The 19,914-nt window shown below is 46.4% G+C and overlaps 1 protein-coding gene across 4 annotated transcripts in view; it reads left to right on the top strand.

Moving 5' to 3' along the window:
• Positions 1–19,914, top strand: part of ZFAT (zinc finger and AT-hook domain containing) — a 244,589-nt gene that overhangs the window by 143,886 nt on the left and 80,789 nt on the right. For all 4 annotated transcript variants that reach the window (XM_030764163.2, XM_089898687.1, XM_022555539.2 and 1 more), the window contains 3 exons: positions 3,023–3,141; positions 9,915–10,041; positions 12,834–12,964. In XM_030764163.2, the coding sequence (XP_030620023.2) occupies positions 3,023–3,141; positions 9,915–10,041; positions 12,834–12,964 (377 nt within the window). The remainder of the gene's footprint in view (positions 1–3,022; positions 3,142–9,914; positions 10,042–12,833; positions 12,965–19,914) is intronic.

Consider the following 19,914-nt stretch of genomic DNA (forward strand, 5'->3'; position numbering starts at 1 on the left):
GCTCGTGCCCCGTCCTCCAAAGCCAGCAGTCTTTCTCAGGTTACGTCACTGGGATCTGCTCTCCCACTCCCCTCTTAGAAGGACCCTTGTGATTACATTAGGCCCATCCAGATAGTCCAGAATAATTCCCCATCTCAAGATCCTTACGTGAATCCTGCCTTTGAGATCTCTTTTGCCATGGGAGGTCGCATAGTCACATGTTCCAGGGATTAGGATGTGAATATCTTTGGGGGGCCCATTGTTCTGCTGACCTCGCTGCCTTTTATAAGGATACAGGCTTTAGCATTTTTACCTTGGTAGAAGAGAAAACCAAGACCCAGAGAATTTAAGGAAGTGGTTCTGAGTCGCGTGAGCAAGTGCCAAATTCAGGTCTTCTGACTGTCCAACCCAGTGTCCCATGCCATTCTGGGAGTTATATTACTGAAAATGAAATGGAATTTTCCGTAATGTCAGCCACTGCAAAGGAGTGCAAATAGTTTAATGCTCAAAATTCCTCCAGAATATACTGCATCCCCAAAAGAACAAAGGGTTCCATGATGGAATTTTAAAATTGCTCCTGAAATTCTATCCTTTGGCCTGGTTTGTCTTACCTCAGGAGGAATTTGCGACTTGGGCGGTGGGGGGATATTTAGGGTTTTATGGTGCACACTTAATATCAATGCTGCAAGCAAATTCACCAGGCCTCCCCGTGACCTTTACTGAGTGTGGCCCTAAGCATTTAATGAATTGAAATGGAAATTAATATTTCTCAGCTTTAATGTCAATTAACTGGCATAGTTACACCTTCGGTCTAGATTACATATTTCCGTTTGTTGTTCTTTAATTAAAGCCACCATGGCAAAGGTGGACGTTTTAATTAATGTGGAGGCATTCTCATATTAATTTTAATTTAAACATAAGGATGTTTTTCTCCCTAAATTAGTTTCTGTTAAAGAATAGCCCAGAAGGAACCTTCAATTTCATTTTAAAGCCTAAATTTTACCTTAGGTAGTTTGCTTGTGTTCATTGCCTCGTATTAAGTCTTTATAGAAGCAATGTCAGCTTAACCAAAAGAAAAGGTAGTGGTTCTCATACCTTGGAGGGTTTTAAAAGATGATTGTAGGAAAATATTTCATTTTAGATGATTAATAAGCAATAACAAAGAAGGTTAAAAAGTAAGTTTAATTATCCTCTGGGCAAGAAAGAGCAAGCCCACTTGATTTTGCCTAAAAAAAGAGTGCAGTGTATTTGAGTTTCAGAAAACAAGCATCTGTTTGAGCTGCCTTTTCTGTAGAATGTTCTGGTAGTTCAGAATTGGTGTCTGTTGCTGGTCTTTGCGCTGACTCTGGTCCCTGTCTCTGTTGGACCTGCTGTGCTCTCCTGTGCCCTCCCGGCATGGGAGGCCGAAAGTTTAAGGGGCTGTGCTGTCGGCCACCTGGGTTGGCTTCCGTTCCTTCTCATGACTTTCTGGGGAATCGCCCACCACCTCAGGTGATAGACAGGAAACCCCGGTTACAGAACGGTGCTCTCTGAGAGTCACTGACATGGAATTGATTCAGGAAAGCTAGCACATCCCAGCTACATCTAGGAGATGCTTAAATTAGGTGATGTGTACCATGAGATTTGTCTAGTTCTTACATAATTTGTTGACACCTTGTCATGAGGACAGAAGTCCTCTCCCTCCCTCCTTAGTGCCCCAGTGAGCAAGAAATAAATACTGACGCTGGGAGGGCACAGGGAAGCACAGCAGGTCCAGCAGAGACAGGGGACCGGGTCAGCAGACAGACTGACAACAACAGCAGGTGTCCTGAGAAGAGAAGGAGCTTGGGGAATGCAAAAGACAGAGAAAGGCGAGGATGGGGGGGAAGGGGAGGGGACAAGCCTGGAGAGGGAGGCAGGGACCAGGCTACTGGGGTCACAGGCCACAGCAAGGAGCTGGGGTTTTATTCTGGGTGTGATGGGAAGGCAGTAGAGGGTCTTACACCTATGTGAGATGTAATTTTGTTTGAGTTTTTATTTGTGTGCTGGGTGTAGAGCAGACAAACAGTGGCTGCGGGGAGACCAGTAGGTGCCTGGTGGTCCCATCTCACTGCCCCGGCCAGCTGAGGGTGCACACCTGAGGGTGCCAGCACTTAGCCTGACTCTGGCCTGCTAAATGTCTGGTAGATTTGGAGGCCTGATGCCGGGACTACAGTTAGCCTCCTGAGGGGCTAGAGTTTGCTTCTGGAAGCACAGCCTGTTAAATCACTTTGCTGTACACCTGAAACTGACACAACATTGTAAATCAACTCTACTTCATATAAACAGACAAATAAATAAGTGATTTTTGTCCAGCTCCTAATTTAGTTGCTGCTTCTGATATAATTTTAGAAAGATAGTCTTTGTGTGAGTTTTGTGTCGGTTTTTTTGGTTTTTCTTTTTTTATCCTACAGTTTTATATTCTCTTAACGAAAGCATCCAGATACTTCCTGGAACATGTGTAAGATTTAATCAATTAAATAAATAGTGACATTTTAGGTTGTGACCAGCTTTTTCATGTGTCCTTTAGCGGGATATTCACATGGGAATTTATATCACTGTCTCCCCTTCTGATGTGAAGGAGACTGAGAATCTGGCCCTTGGTCTTAGTGTTTTAGGATGAAGGAGATTGAGAAAAGCACCCATTGTCCTTCAGTTATTTTTTGTTCTCCAAATGATTTGTTATTTTCGAATAAAAACATGGAAAAATCATTTAAGCTGTTCAGCCACTTGGCCAAGGGAATTATGTTACTCATCTTAATTCTCTCTGGCACCTAAAATATTACGTGTGTATTAGGCTTACTGCAAATTCTCATTTAATAAGCGAAAAGAAATGCATTAAGTTTTAAACCTTTGCCCTGAAAAACACATATACTGTTGCTATTCTGTTTAATATTAAGGTAAGCTTGGATTGAAAGTGAGTACTGGAGGCAAAAAAATACATCCCTTAGATTTGAAGCATTTGAATGCAAGGCAGAATTCATGTGTTGTGAATGTATCTTTTTACCTGTGTCTGTGCTTTCAGGTTGTTTGAAGTGTCCTGTGTGCAGCTTCGTTTATGGCACCAAATGGGAATTCAACAGGCACTTGAAGAACAAGCATGGCCTGAAGTTGGTGGAGAACGAAGGAGATCCCAAGTGGGAGGTACTTTTTAAAGCATGGTATCGATTGTGACTTCCCTAAACGCAGATGACAAACCAGGCAAGCCCAGTGCAGTTCCTCAGAGCAGTGGGTTTTCTGGTTGGGAAACTTGGAAATCTTTTCAAACCCTGTCTCGTATCTGAGGGGTACCACTGGGTGAGAGCCAGGCCACGCATGTGACTTCTTACTCTGGGTTGCGTTTAGGCTGGTTTGTGAACGTCTGTGTTGGACTCGTCGATATTTTCACTTCTGTTATCACGAATTCAGAGTTTCAGAAGTTGCATCTGAAAGCAGAATGCACACAGGGCATATATTGGCAGTCCTCACCCAGAGGGCAGGGCAGGGCCCATTTGCTGCTTCTAGGCCCTCCTCTCCTTCCACCGGAGGCATGTGCTTCTACCCATCACCTTTGTTTTCCCCTCAGGTGTTGGAACCAGTTTCCTGACTGAATTATATAAAAGCCAGTAGCTGTATTTTAAAAGCCAATAGTTGTTTCTCTTTTCAAGTACCAGGGGTCACACCAGATTGCAGTTTACCTTAGGCAGAGTTTCTCAAACTGAGTCCTGCTAAAGTTATGACCCGGGTAATTCTTCGTGGTAGAGGGCTGTGCTGTGCATTTTAGAATGTTTCGTAGTATCACTGACCTCTACCCACTAGGATCCATTCACATACCCAGCTGTGAAAACCAGACTATCACAGACATTGCCCGTGTGCCCCAGGAGTCAAAATCACCCCCAATTGAGAACCACTTCCTGAGAACTTTCTAGGGCATTAGAGTATCCAGTGGGCTTACTCCAGTTAAGAATAAGGGCTTTGAAACAAATCCAACACCCCATGAAAAACAATAATACATCATGACAATGTGAGGAGTATTCCAGAATTCAGGGGAAGGGTTGTCCAGTAGGAGGGAATGTGTTAATGTGTCCATGTAGCCCATCATAATGAGAGGACTAGGGAGAAAAGTGAAATGATCATCTTCATAGATGCAGAAAAGGCATCTATGAAAATTTGACAAAATTCAGCATCCATTGATTAAAAACAGTCAATAAAGTAGAATTTGATGAATACATCTTTAAGATGAAAAGCAAAATGTATGTGTCTCAGCCCAAAAGCTGGCATCCTAGACTAGGGGGTTTCTTGCTAGAGTTGGGAACAGGATGAGGGTGCCCCAGGGGCTCTGGTTTTTAGCATCACGTGGGAGGCCTCAGCTGGTGTGTTGGACAAAGGCAGAGTAAATAGAGACATAAGAATCGGAAGAGAAGAAATAAAGTATCTCTGTAGACACAGGATTATGTTTTTGAAAGTCTGAAAGAATGAGTGAAAATCTACCACAGATTAAAACATCAAAAACATACAATAGTCATGAGTTATCTATAGAGAGGGCCTAGAGCAAAGGAACAGAGACTAAAAAAGAGATATTTTACAGACACGAGGAGAAAACATAAGTGAATTCACTTATAAACTGGGAGTGTGGAGAACTTTCCTAACTGGAACTCAAAATCCAGATTCAGTTAGGGAAAAGACTGAAAAAAAATTGACCGCGTAAAAAAATTTTAAAACTACTATGTAAAAGAACTCAAGAAGTAGAGGGGCAAATGCCAAAAAAATATTTTCAGTCATATCATAGAAAAAAGGGTGAATATCTTTACATTATAAAAGGCTTCTAGAAATACTGATGAAAAAGATTGACAGCCCAATGGGCGAAAGATAAGAAAGGTTCATAGAAAAAGAAATGCAAGTGACCTTGAATATCTGAAAGCACGATCAACCTGCCACATAATAAATGTAAGTAAAACTTGACAGAGATAGAATTTCTTACCTAGTAGACTGGCAAGAATCCAAAAGTTTTGACATCATCCCTGCTGGAGAGGCTGAAGGGAAATATGCACTCTCATGCATTGCTGGTGGGAATGCAAAACGATGTGACCTTTATGAAGGGGAATTTAGCAGTGTCTACTAAAATTACATATGTGTTTCTTTTTCCATTAACTAGACGATCCCACCGTTAGAAAATTATCCCAAAGTTATACTGACAAAAATGAGGAAAGGTGGGGCTTCCCTGGTGGCGCAGTGGTTGAGAGTCCGCCTGCCGATGCAGGGGACACGGGGTCGTGCCCCAGTCCGGGAAGATCCCACATGCCGCAGAACAGCTAGGCCCGTGAGCCATGGCCGCTGAGCCTGCGCGTCCAGAGCCTGTGCTCCGCAACGGGAGAGGCCACAACAGTGAGAGGCCCGCATACAGAAAAAAAAAAAAAAAAAAAAAAAAAATGAGGAAAGGTGATTGCACAAGCCTGTTTATTGCAGCACTGTTATATATAACATGTAGATAGATTTTGTGTGTGTGTGTGCACCAATAGATTGATGTAGAAATAATTCCAGATATATGTGTATACATGGTTAGTATACATACATGTATTTCTTAGCTTTCTGGGCTTAGAGGGCCTAGAAGCAGTGACACGCCGCTGGCAATGAACACACCTAGAATCCAGATCTTGGATTCTCAGGATAATCCAACCAAAGGAACCAGGGTCCCTTTGAAAAGTGGTTGATTCCAGGGCTGAGGCAGAAATTATGTAAGTTGACCCTGGAGCATTTTGCAGTACTAGAAAGTAACAACGTACTCCACAAAAATAAGACAGAGGCGTGCCAAAAGGACACACGAGACAACCCGAAGAGTTCCTAATGGGCCAGAGCTGGAACAATTTGAGTAACAAAGTAACTCATGATGGTATTGGACTAAAACTGAAAGAATAGAATAAATATCTCTGCATTCATACTGACATAAATAAATGATGGAATAAGTGGTGGAGAAGGAACAGTTCTTCCCCGCAGAAGAATGCTGATTAATAAATGTAGAAGGAATGAGGGAAACAGAAAATCACCATTGGAACACCACAGTAATAATTGCAGCAGGCAAGATCCATTGATGAATGCTAGAACTAGTAGACAGAAGTTTAAGGAGAAATACAGTATTTATGTAGCCTCAAAGTATCTCCCCCTAAATAATTAATTATAGAGGGAAAAGTAGTAACTTTACAGTGGAGACGCCTGGCAGACACCACCTTAGCCACGTGATCGAGGTCAGCATCCTCAGTAGTAAGACGTAGTGACTTCATGTACCCCCTGATATGATGTGATCAGAAGGGCAGTCACCTCGTGGTGCTCTTCAAAAAAATCCTCAGCCTCCACCTGATCATGGGAGACCATCCGATGTATCCAACTGATGTGATGATGTGGATGGCCAGATGCCTGACCAGTTCTCTTCAGGAGTGTCTGAAGGACAGTCAGAGCTTGGAGGAGACTTTGGAGTTGTGGATGCTCAATGCACTGTGGGGTCCTGGATTGGATCCCGGAACAGAAAAAGGACGCCAGTGGAAAAGCCAGTGGAATCTGGTATTGTACCAATGTTGATATCTTGGTTCGATCATTGTACCATGGTTACAGCAGATGTCAGTATTAGGGGAAGTGGGATGAAGGGTATGTGGGAAGTCTCTGTATTTTTTTTGGAACTCTTTTGTAAATCTAAAATTATTTCAAAATAAAAGTTATAAAAAGGGAGGAAAGCACAGGTAGAAAAGGCAGGGAGATAAGATGGAGAGGGTAGGAAAGAAGCTAAACTTGTCTTAGCAGAGACCGACTGTGCAGATTTGACTCTGGAACTCTGATATAAATATAAGAGATACATTTCTTATGTAATAATAAAAACAAAATTACACTTTAAAAAGCTAACCCTAAAAATTGAGAATAGAATGAAATAAAGTATCTGAACTATATATCAAAACGATGGCAGAACTACATAGAGAAAGACTATTTCAGGAGACTTTAAGATAGAAATTTGATTGTTCCTCCCTAGTGGGATATAACCTAAGGGCAAAAAGAACTGCAAAAAAAGTACTGTTTTCAGTTATTCCACCGTCAGTGGTAGGGTTGATATTGTTACTCCAAGGCTGTTGTTAGTGTTTACAGACTGGCGTGAAGCACATCAAGTGTGTTTAAATCCATGAGTTTATAATGATACTGGGAGAAAAATCCTTAGTCACCTTTGTAGGATATTAGGGAGTCAACTCTATTTTGATAAATAAAACTCTGTTTTGGTAAATAAAGGCTCAGAATCAAACAGTTTTTCTACCTCATCTAAATAAACTATATCTCAGGGTAACCGAATGTTTGTGGAGAGACGTTTTTTATAGAAGTATTCCAGCTAACAAATGAAGATTTACAGTATTGCCATTTTGCAACCCTCCACTGATGTCATGCCAACATGGCAAAAACAGAGACACTCAGACATAGTGTCTCCTGATGGAAGCACACTGTGTTACCCGTGGAGCCTTCTTGCCAGAAAGGGAACTGATACCTAATTAAGCTTCTGCGTCTGACTTCCAGTTTACAGGAAATACAGTGGACAAGGGAACATATTCAGTGATTCCATGTTGGTGCAGTCAGCAAAAGCCAGACTGTTGGAAACTCTGAAGGCGAACGACCACTTTTCCCAACACAGCTATAAGCAGGGGAGAAAGAGTGGAGGGAGAGCCTATAAATACAAGTTCTGTGAGACTTTTATCAGTCAGTTCTAATATATGGATTTCAATAACTTACTTAAATATGATTTGTAGAACAAGTTGTGAAAAAATGAGGTAATTGGGGAAATTAGAACACCATTAAATATGTGAAGATATTAAGGAACTACTGTTAAGTGCTTTTTTTTTTTTTTTTTTTTTTGTGGTATGTGGTCCTCTCACTGCTGTGGCCTCTCCCGCTGCGCAGCACAGGCTCCGGACGCGCAGGCTCAGCGGCCATGGCTCACGGGCCCAGCCGCTCCGCGGCATGTGGGATCTTCCCGGACCGGGGCATGAACCCTTGTCCCCTGCATCGGCAGGCGGACTCTCAACCACTGCGCCACCAGGGAAGCCCTGTTAAGTGTTTTGAGTGTGACGGTGGTGTTGTAGTTATGGTTTGAAAGAGTTTTACCTTTTACAGATACATTCTAAAATACTTATAGATAAATTGATGTGACATCCACATTAGCTTTAAAATCAGAGGACGGTTGTGTGGCGTGCACGGGGAGAGAGGCAAAGCAGGACTGGCCACGGGCTGATGATTGTTGAGATTGGGTGGTGTGTGCACGGAGGTTCACCTCTCTGCCTTGTGTATGTTTGACATTTTCTATAAGAAAATTTAAGGAGTATGTTAAAGCACTGTCTACAAAATGCCGGGGTTACTGTCTAGTCCCCAGTAGGCCTACAGTAAATGGCAGCTACCATGGTTATTGGAGGTGGTGCTGTCACCAGCATCAGCGTCACGTCCTCATCTGTGGGAAACAGTCAGTCCTCTGGTGTCCCAAGTTCATACTTGCAAGGATTTGCTCTCTGTTACACATAGACATCGGAATGCCAGTTCCTGATGTAGAGCACCATCTCTCCTGGCCAGTTGGTGCTTTCGTTAGTGCAGTCATGGCGCTCTCCTCTGGAGGTCTCGCTCCTTACAGATCCTGACACCTTCAGCAGAACTGTGACTCAATAAAAATATTTGACACCAAGCCACGCACTAGACTCCAGAAGTGAGACAGTAGAGCAGCTAAGAAGCTGGGCAGGGGGTGGTCCCCGTGTGACGACAAGCTGCCTGTTAACAGCAGCTGGGCTGTCGCCAGCCTCCCAGGAATGCCCTGTAAAGCACTGTCCTTCCCACAGGTGGTTATTACAAAGAGTACCCCAAAGAGGGGAAGCCAGTCCGTGCCCATCCTGTTCATCACAGGCTAAGCCATTCCTCGGATCCAATCAGTGTTGGCCACTATGTTGCTTAATGGTACTTAAAAGGAAATATGCTTGTTTGTTCATTTATGCATTCATCAGACATTTATTGGGTGTCTACTAAATGTCAGGCTGGAAATGCCTAAATGAACTTGACCACTTGGCTGTAAAAGAATAATCACATTCTATTCTGAACCTGTGTGAGTAACTGATAAGTGCTTATAGAGAGTGATCGCTTTGGCTCCTAAAAATTGTATGTAAAATCCCCTTTTTGTTCTTCTTTATTGGTGACATCCATGTTTCCTGCCTTGTAGTTCCAGAAGGAGGTGATTATCAATATCTAGTTCTTGTGAAAATTCCGTCCCACCTCTTCTCTCCTTAGGTATAAGATACCTGTGAATGTCTCTTTAGCTTCTCGTACTCTCGTGAGTCCTGATTTTGCACAGCTGTATTTTCTCTGGTCAGTTGTATTTCTCATATCCTTCCTATAATTGGAGCAGCATGAGTAGCGAAGATTTGCTGAGATCTCGCTCTGTGCCAGGACCTGTGCTCGAAGCTTGCCGAGTGTTATGTGATTACCCGTCCTCTCCTCCCTTCCACCGTCACCACTGCTGTGCCTTCCTCTCGGCCTTCCTCACGGCAGGAGGCCCGGGCACAGGGGAGATAAGGGCGGTGTTGGTGGCCATGGGAAGAGCAGAGGAGACAGCAGAAGAGCACACACGAGAACCTCTGAGCGTGTGTCATCTCTAGTTATGAACAGCATACTCTGTTCCCTACGGCAAGAACGTGTTGCAGGAAGCTTTCCACCAACGCTGGTTTTAAAAAGTCTCGGCACTTGCAAAGAGAAGTTTTGTCTTTGGGAAGTAGGTTTTTACTGGAGCACTGATTTCTCAGGGGTGCCTGCTTAATGGGCTGCTGCAAAAGCGTTGCTTATGTGCATTTGTTTTGTCTTAATCCATTACCCTGCGACTTCTGGGTAATAGGTGATCTTCTAGAAGGTCACATGGATGATGCTGTGTTTTTATTTAGCCAGCAACAGAAACTCCGGAGGAGCCCTCCACCCAGTACCTGCATATCACCGAAGCCGAAGAGGACGTCCAGGGCACACAGGCAGCGGTGGCTGCCCTCCAGGACCTGAGATACACCTCAGACAGTGGTGAGAGCGTGCCCCCTGCCTCCCTCTGACACCTCAGAACTGGTCTTTGATAGACACGCTGAATGAATGACTTTACGGATGAATTATGTCTGCCAGTTGGTCTCCTTCCACTGCATTCTGACCACTGGCGCGGTCCCATTGTCAGGCTTGGAGGTAGAGCTCTCCTGCAGTGTTCTGGAACAGGGCCCCAGCCAAGGTGGTGCCGCCTAACAGGGTTGCCGGATGTTCACATGTAGGATCACCTCTCAGAGCAGGGAGAAGCAGGTCCTACTGTCCTCACTCCACAGATGTGGAAGATCGCCTCCTTGTAAACGGTTGGCTGAGGATCGTCCACTTGTTGGGTGTTGGAGCTGGTCTTGGAATCGAGGTCTCCTGACTTCTTGTTGGGACTGCCCACTTCCCAGTTCTTCTGAAAAGCCCCAAGTCAGGATTTTTATGTCAAATGTCATCAGTTTCAAATGTTCGATCAATTTGAAAAAACAAACCATTGTGCAAGCCTAGTGGCAACTGGGGCATTGTGCTTAGAAAACATTTTCTTGATGCTCTTTTCCAAACAGGAAAGGAGTACGAGTTTATATAATGTACCACAGCCCTCTGGGTATTTGGGGGACAGAGGTCAAGCAAGTGGGATTAGAGGAAGCATTAAGTGAAGTCAGCTGGTGATGGGAGACAGGAAATTGCCATTTCATCCAGCTCTTACATCCCTAAACCCCAGGTTGTAAGAAGGGTGCGCAGAAAACCCCTTGGGGCCGGTCACTTTGGGGAAGATTCATTGCCGGTGCTGTGCTCACCGGGGGATTCGGGAGACAGCTCTGCAGCCTGTGAGAGAAGCAGGCTCTGCAGATGGGGCGTCAAGGTGCCGGCTCTTGGTGCGGTTCCCAGAGCTGACGCCATGTCTCAGTGCGTGTTTCCTTCCTCATGTCCAGTGACTTCAGCGATTGCTCAAGCCCTGCCAGGACAGCCTGTCCATCTTCATCCCCACCAGCGCTCACTCACTCACTCCTTCAGCCCTCGGCATCTCCTCCTGGCTCTTAGGAAACACGGCAGACGCTGCAGCTCGGCATTCGGGCCACCTGCTCTAGGCCCTGGCCTCCCTGCGCTGCATCTCTGGCCACCTTGGAGCCGTGCCCTCCTGGGCCAGACTCTGCCGTTCTCGGCGTGAGCTGTGTTTCTCACCCACACGCTCCTGTGACCTCTGGGGCCTGGTCTGTTCCCCTCCCCGCACAGCACTTTTTCTGGCGAACACGTCTTCGTCTTCAGTATTCAGATGGTGTGTCATCTCCCGGGAGCCCGCCTGACTTTCCCACAGAGCCCCCTTGTCGCCCCCCTGATATGGAACCGACCAGGGGCTGTATGATTCGCTTACGGTCTGTCTCAGTCACCTGTGAGCCCGGAAGGGATGGGGGGAGGCAGCGTTAGATCTTTGTCTGTATCCCAGCTGTCCCCAGCCTTTCTGGCACCAGGGACCATTTCTGTGGAAGACAGTTTTTCCAAGGATGGGGGGAGGGGATGCTTTCGGGATGATTCAAGCGCATTACATTTATTGTGCACTTTATTTCGATTACTGTTACATCAGCTCCACCTCAGATCATCAGGCATTAGATCCCGGGAGTTGGGGACCCCTGCTGTATCCCACTGGGAACCCTGTTCCTGGCTGACAGTTCGGGCTTGATAAATGGTCATTGAGGGAGTAAATGGATGAGGAATTAAAATCTTATTTCAGTACATTTTTTAAGGTCAGTGTTTTGTTTAGTGTTTAGATGTTTAGAGTGGTTGGCTGCAAGGCAGAGTTGAAACCCGCCCCCCTGCTGAAGGAGAGTGTGTGTGTAGGTGTGAATAGGTGTGTGTAGGGGATGCTAGGCTGGTGCATGGTGAACAGGTGCTAATGTCCTTGCCTCAGTCGTATGCCACGTCCTACCCTCTGTGTAGAACACATTGAATTCCCTTCCCTCATCACTTACTGATTCGCATTGGAACGTGGCCTGCAGAAAGTCGTCCAGGAGTATGTAGACGTTGGTGGAGACTTCATGATATTATGCTAGCCTGGAGATCAGGTAGTAATTTCCCTCTTAGTGAAGTAATGATCAGGGTCAGAGTGCTGTGTTCTGGAGAGTCACAGATGGCCAAGCAGATGGTGAGAGCTGAGTGAAAGGGTACACTCAGTGGCTGCCCTGATGATATGGATTACAGTCTTTTGAGATGATTAAAAGAGAATCCTCAGCTTACATTAATTTAGAATTCTAAAGCCCACTGGTTTGATGACTGAGCACCCTTTGGTGCACTGCCGTATCCTGTGTAATGTATCTGGCACATGCTCACTGACCACCTCCCATGCCTGTGCTCAAGGAGAACCAGCTCTGTGGTTTGACGTCATAGCTGGTGCTTCTCAGGAGTTTCTGTTTTGAGAGGCAGTCCTGTATCAACAAGTTTGGATTCAGAACATCTGGGCTTGAGCCCTGGCTTTGTGACATAACTGACCCAAGGGCCTAAGACAATCCTCTTCCATTTTTTTGCAGTGAGGTGACTGATCTATAAAGTGGGGATAATAGTGTCACAATGTCGTCTCCTCGCAGGTTGTTTGGAGTTTTGAGATGTTCTTATAGAGACTGCATTGTCGGCTGTGAAGTACCATGCACATTATTTCTGTGGTCAAAATGAGCACTTACTGAGAACCTGTGCATCCCTGGAGAAGGCGCCGCGCAAGAATGGCCTCTGCTAAGGGCTGCTTTTGCGTTCAGTGACCTTCACCACCCACGGCCTTACCGGTCTCCTGTTTGCTTCTTCCTGGCAAGGTGACCGACTTGACCCCACGGCTGTAAACATCCTCCAGCAGATCATCGAGCTGGGCACCGAGACGCACGACGCCACTGCCGTTGCCTCGGTGGTTGCCATGGCACCCGGGACGGTGACTGTCCTGAAGCAGGTAGGACCTTGCCCTCCCCGTTAAATACTGTCTCCTTGCGCTGACACACACCCTCTCTCTCCCCTGCCCCCTTAGGTTTTCAGGGCTTTAACCTGTCTAAGGTGGAATTTGGAATGAAATCGGTCTACTCTCATGCGGTTTCTTCTTACTATCATGGGATTGTATCTGCGGTAGCGCCGTATGTGAGGCTGTGTTGTAGGGGAAAGATGTAGTATATTTCAAAAAGTTCTGGAAACTTGATTCATTTCCTTTCAATGAAAGGCATCCCAGAGTGAAACGAGCGTGATATGGATGCATTTGGACGCATCTATGGTCAAAAGCAGCCTCGGTCCCTAAGGCCGGAGTCTGTGGAGCAGGGCCACTGGGGGGACAGCCAGGGAGGCCAGGAGGGACTGGCCTCTTAAGTGTTAAACATCACCAGACGGAATCAGCACAGGATGACTGAACTAAACTGATAGGAAGAAGATGGCCAGTGTTTGAATAAAGGTTACTCTAGTTAATTGTCATACTGTTTGGTTCATTTCCTCTCCTTCTAACCTCAGGAGAGACTTTGCCATCTGTTAGGATGCGGCGTGTGTGATAATCAGATCATCCTTTGTATCTGTCTGTAGCTCTCTCTCTACTCTCTCCTGCTTCACTGTACACAAGATTTGAGCTGGCTTAACACAAATACTTAAAAAAGCAAAAACAACAGAAAGCACATCAGAACCAGGGCAGACCCCAGGTGTGTGGTTTAGAATCAAAGTTCACGTTCATGGAGAAGGTTGAATTGCAGAGCACAGAGTTTTACACGGTTATCCATCTTTCAGTGATTCACTCAGGAAGCGTGTAGCTAAGTGCCCGCAGTGTTCTCATTGCTGGGGTTCCAGGAGAGAAGCGATGTTTGCCATCAAAGTGGTTGCTCTCCTGGGAAAAAGATAAGTAAGACAGAAAGGCTGTCAAATGGTGAACGGGAGCAGTGGAAAAAAGTAAAACGAGAAAGGGGGAGGGGCATGGGCCGAGGAGCCGGGGTGTTGGGGGCTGTTTTATGAAGGGCTGCTGGGGCAGCTGTCTGACATCTGCTCACAGACCTGGGAGAGGTGGGCGTTACTAGAATGATCCAAGTTCTGCTGTACACTTGGTTCTGAACCTGAAAACAAAAAACAAGAAGCGTGAAGCACTTAACAGCGGAAGAGGTAAGTTTTTCTTGGCAAGTAACTAATAATCTCTTAATTCGGCTCTCGCATCCCTGAGTGACATGTCCCCCGCGACCTGCCTTTGATGACTCGGTGGACTTCCCAGGGCTGTCTCCATGACCGTCCCCCCAGGTGTGCCCGGGCCACAGCACAAAGCATGAAATTCAGGCTGAGCAGTTCGCGGGGGAATTAGTACATATGCTGGTTCACCTCTGGATTTCTGGATCCACAGACAAGACTTGGCGCCTCTAGATGAACGTTTGGACTGCGTGGTCTGGAAACCCTCCTCCATTAGTATGCTTTCTGTCAACGAGACCCTGGACAGAAGTCAGACAGGACAGTAGGAGTTTGATGTTTCAGGCTGCAGGGGTCTGGTGTTCTGCACTGTTTGGGAACAGACTCTTACACCTCTAGGCCAGACACTCTTGCAGCTTTTCTTTGTATTTATTAGACTGCAATCTTCAGATTGTCTTGTAAATCTCTTCTGAAACTCCCGGCACTTCAGGAAGGGTATAGGAGAACTTTGGATGTTTCGTACACACCAAATCCTTTAGAGAATTGCAGGGAGGCGCCACTGATTGTGACTTGTATCTTCCTTCTAGGAAGTGGATTGATTTGCTGTTACTTAGAGACGTGATTTATTGCGCGTCGCAGGCGATGCGGTGATACATGAGGTTGCGGGTGAAGGGTACAGCTTAGATGTGCTCTGAGACGCTAGAGTGACAGCATGACAAGGGATAAGGCAGGTGAGCCTCTGGCGCAGCCAGTGTAAACAGGTGTAAAGTGCTTGCAGTGGCAGAAAACAGTGGCACCCTTCAGTCTCGTGGTTTATTGGGAAACACAGGGCTGAGAGGAGTGTCACTGTTTAACACAGTCTTGAGTAACTGCATTTGGAAATGTTCCCGAGGACGTGTGTCCTAGTCATTCTCCTGTCCACCTGGTTGGCACCTGGCGCACCGAGGCTGTTGATAAATGATGGATGGGAGATTGGATGAATGGACCGACGGGTGGGAGACGTCAGACGCCCACTCCAATGGCAAAGGGATTGCATCGTGTCAGGCTCTCCTAGGTGAAGGGATGCCCTCTGGATTCAGTTGTCTTATTTCAGTTTAAATGTAGCTGTTTTTATTAGAGAAGTGAATCCATTTCACCTTTTTTTGTTTTCATTAAACTGTGGTTTAGGATTTTTCAGTAGAGAAATTATATCTGTTTATTGAGTGTCCTTAAGCCACTCAAATGTGGACCCTGGTGCACCTTTTGGGAAGCAGTAATGTTGTCCCTTCACCCTGTGGGGAGCCCTTGATGTTGGAGACTTCGTCCTCCTCCGGCTCAAGGTCTCACACATCGTAGTAGCTCAGTAAATGTTTATTAAGTAGGATGGAGTATGCTGTGGGCTTTATGTTGTGATTCTCCAATTATATCCTGTAGAAGAAATAGCAAGAACACATTGTCATAAAGTATGTACTATATATTGTAGAAAAAATGATTTTAAATTACTATTGGATAGCATGTTTTGAGATCTTTTAAAAGTTTCCTATTTTATATGTACCTATCTATCTATCTATATCTCTTCCAAAAGGCCAAAAATAAATTCTGGGTTGTATGTGAATCCATTCTGGATGTTTAAAACTTTCAAGATTTCTTTCCCATATAAAAAATTAGTTATATGCTCTGTTTATAATTTTTTCATGCTATATTAATGTAAATTGAAAACAATCTCACATATCAAAGTTTATCAGTGGTAACTGAAAGTTATTTATTAATCTCCAGTCTTTAGGGGTTCTCATTTTCTGGGATGAAAATACTAACAGGCCTGGTAGGTAGGCTGAGGGGATTGGAAAGCTAAGAGCTGAGGGTGTTTCTTAGGTTGTTTTCTTCTTAGTTTTTAATGAGACATGGAAAGGATTTGGCCCATAATTCAGACCATTTAAGTTTTCAGTTGGACACAGAAATGAGTCCTCAATGATTTCCCATCACTTCTCTCTTTCCCCAAGTGTCGCATTAAAAATAGATTCACGGGGATGGAGCATTTGGAAATGTTCAGAAAGAAGAAACCTTGAATGTGCCTCACCAGCCTGGCCTGAGAAGTCACATGACAACTTTGAATGCAGCTACTTGCGTGTTTGTTAAGACCAGTTTTCATTAAATAAATTGGTTTCTTTTTTTCTTTTTCTTTAAAAAAATTTTTGCTTTAGGGTTTTATGAGGAGGAGACTTATATTTGATGAATAAAGCTGCCTAAGTAGGTTGAATGTAAGACGTACCAGCAGAGGGGAAATATTATCACAAGCATCTCTGAGTCAAAATTAGTTATCAAAAGGAAAAGAAAGACCAGTGAAAATAGCAACCACCATCGCCGTTGGCTCATGGCTTAAATCACTCTGCTGTCCTTGTGGGTTGAAATTTATTTTAGAGACTGAAAGTGACATTTTACTGGAAATTCCCGACATCCGTTTAGCAGACATTCACTGCGCAGCCGCAGTGTGTTCAGTCCCTGGGGCGTCCGTTTCCTATCGCGGCTGCAACAAATCACCACAAACTCAGTGGCTTAAAACAACACAGATTGATGATCTTCCAGTTCTGGAGGTCAGAAGTCTGAAATGGGCTTCACTGGGATGACATCAAGGCGTCGACAGCTGCCTTCCTTCTGGGAAGAACCCCTGTCTTGCTTTTTCCGGCCCAGGGGCCACCCAGCATTCCTTCACTGCGGTTCCCTTCTTCCATCTCCAAAGCCAGCAAAGGCAGGCCCGGATCATCCCGCATCCATCGCTCTGACCTCTGCCTCTGTCGTCACATAGCCCTCTCCAAGTCTGACCAACCTCCTCCCTCCTTTAAGGACGCTTGTGCCTACCTTGGACCCACCTGGATAATCCAGGATCTTCTCCCATCTCCAGGTCATCGACTCAATCACATGGGCTAATGTCCACGTAAGGGAACCGTTCTCAGATTCCGGAGGTTAGGACATGCACTCTTTGGGGTGGGGGCATTATTCTGCCTGCCACTCTGGGTTACAGGGTTAAGGCGGTCCCCGATCTCAAAAGGCAAATAGTCTAGTGAGGGAAATGCTTTATTTTTTTCATCCAGCACACAGCCCCCGAGCTGCTTCCCACCCGCCAGGTTGCTGCTCTCGGTGCTTGGGATATCGCAGTGAACAGAGCAGATGAACGGTACTGTTGAGGAGCTTACATGCTAATTTAGGGAGCTAGCTAAGCCCCAGACATATAATAACTAAGTAAGTAAGATAGTATGTTAGAGGTGAGATGGGAAAAAATGAGCAGAACTGGTCCAGAGGTCTGGAGAATGTAGACCTTAAGCAGGAAGTTCCAACTGAGAGTAATGAATGCTTCCGGGAGGTTGGCCAAGAGCACTCCGGGGTGCTGGGGGGTGGCCCAGCCCGACCCTGGGTCTGGGGTGGCGGCAGGTGCTGGGCCGGGCGGCCCCTGTGGATGTGCTGATGTGCGCCCGAATAGAGTCTTGCAAGGTAGCTGGGAGTTGGGTGGGGCAGGGCTCCAGCAGAGGTGGGAGCAGGAGCTGGTCGTTGATGCCGCTGGAAGCGGGGGAGGGGGCGATGAGTCACCACTTAGGTTAAATGACATGCCCCGTCCTCACCTCGGGGGCGCAAAGGGCTGGGAGGAGTCCTGGTCCAGGAAGCGCCTCAGCCTGGTCTCTCTCCCTCCGGCTCAAAGGCCAGTGGAGAAAGGGTGAGTCCAAGCAGCCCACGTCTTCCTGTTGCTTCTCCAAGCCCGACGTCCTTCCCCTATGGGCTTCCTGACCTGTGCGACCCTCCTGAAAGCCTTGTTGGCATTTTTAACAAATCACAGTCTCCAGGTTCTTCCAAGCAGTGAGTCTGCACTGAGCAGTCCTGTCAGTTGGCGTTCAGCAGAACAGCTTGTAGCTCTCCGAGACCACGGCTGACGCTGGCCATGGTGTCTGGGGTCTGGACCCAGCAGGCCAGCAGCTGCACTCAGGGTGTTTGTCTGTGAATAATAAGACCTTATAATCACACAGCATCTTCCTTTTAAGAAGGTCAGGCTGATTCAACAGATTACCGTTATGATGATCCAGGGTCTTTTTGAGTTAAACTTGAGTGCTATTTATTATTGCTGAGGGTACCCCTGTACGGTAGATGGCGGAGCTGGGTGCACTGTGGGGTGTCACCCCCTGGGGGTGCGGAGCGGCCTATCTGGGAGAAGATCCCTGAGCAAGTGAAGCAAGTGAAGTGGTTCGGGTCATTCATTCATCTGCGTTGCTTTTAAAAACCACGATAGCCTTTCAGTCCGTGTGCCATGTGTGAACAGGCTAGGGTGTCCCCTGCGTAGAAGGGCCCACCTGTTGTAGGTTTAGTCCAGAGGAGGCTGTTCAGGAGCTCACGGCGTGTCAAGCCTGCTTCTCTGTGGCTCAGTTACGCTTCCCACCCTGCTGAGACCCCGTGAGAAAACACACTGTTAGTGTCGTGCAGAGAAACAGAACCAGTGGTGTGCGTGTGTGTGTGTGTGTGTGTGTGTGTGTGTGTAGAAAATAAGGACCCGGCTCACTGATTCTGGAGGTTGACAGCCAACAAGTCCCGAGATCTGCAGTCAGCAAGTTAGAGACCCAAGAGCCGATGGTGCAGGTTCTACTTTGAGTCTGAAGCCCGAGAACTAGGAGAACTGATGGTGTGAATCGCAGTCTGAAAGCCAGCAGGCTTGAGATGCAAGAAGAGCTGATGTTTCCCTTAGAATCGAACAGCAGGGAAAAAAGAAAAAAACCAACGCCCAGCTCAAAAGCAATCGGGCAGGAGGAGTTCCCTCTTATTCAAGGGAGAGTCAGCCCTTTTGCTCTATTCTGGCCTTCGACTGATCGGATAAGGCCCACACGCATCAGGAAGGACAGTCTCCTTTACTCAGTCTGTTCATTTAAATGTTAATCTCATCCAGAAACACCCTCACAGAAACACCCAGAGTAATGTTTGACCAAATATGTGGGCACCCCTTGGCCCATTAAAATTAGCCATCACACATATTCATGTAGTACATGTCAGAGTATGTACTCTTTGTCAATGGAGGGTTATTGGTAATCCAGGTTGTTGTTTACTGAGATACTCAGTTGTCATAGAGACGATTTTGAGTCACAGATTTCGAGGCGATGCGGTAGTTTCTGGGGAGCACGTACACCTTGGTATATCCTTATTTCTGATTGCAGTTGACATTTCTGTTCACGGTTCAGGAATGAGCGCCACCTTGCAGGTCCTTGAAAGAGTCACGGCTGAGGAGAGGCAACCCCCAGGGCGCCTCCACTGAGCACCAATGCTCCACTTTCATCCCCAGTTCAAGAGCAACCAGATCATTCTTAGTGGTTCTCCTCCCGTGGAGTAAGGTGTTCAGTAGCGACTGTGATCAGTGCGACTGTCCGTCGGCAGGCCTGTGTCTCTGTTCCCAGTCCTGCTTCTCTGCGGCGTCTCCTGGGATTGCCACTCTCCTGCTTTTGTTTTCCCCTGAGGTGCTGGGTGCTTCCAAGCTGGCAGCCAGTGCGCCAGTGGCGCAGAACACCAGGAAGGAGCATTTAAGGCCACCCAGAGCTGCAGGCACCCCGCCCACTCCCCCAGCGCAGACCCTCAGCCTGGCAGGCCCAGAATTACGCTGCCATCGACTTGTTCAACATCCCAACCTCTCTTCCCATTTGCTTTAACTTCTGGTTAAAAAAATAAACAAAAAACAAACCCCAAAGCAGAAGTTTTGGCTTTGTCAAAAGCAACCCACCTCTCCTGGCTGCTTCCCCACACCCTTTGTCACCTTCG

The sequence above is a fragment of the Delphinapterus leucas genome, chromosome 17, assembly GCF_059928025.1.
Source record: "Delphinapterus leucas isolate spDelLeu-1000000601 "Yukka" chromosome 17, BTC_Dleu_Yukka2, whole genome shotgun sequence".
Classification (NCBI taxonomy): domain Eukaryota; kingdom Metazoa; phylum Chordata; class Mammalia; order Artiodactyla; family Monodontidae; genus Delphinapterus; species Delphinapterus leucas.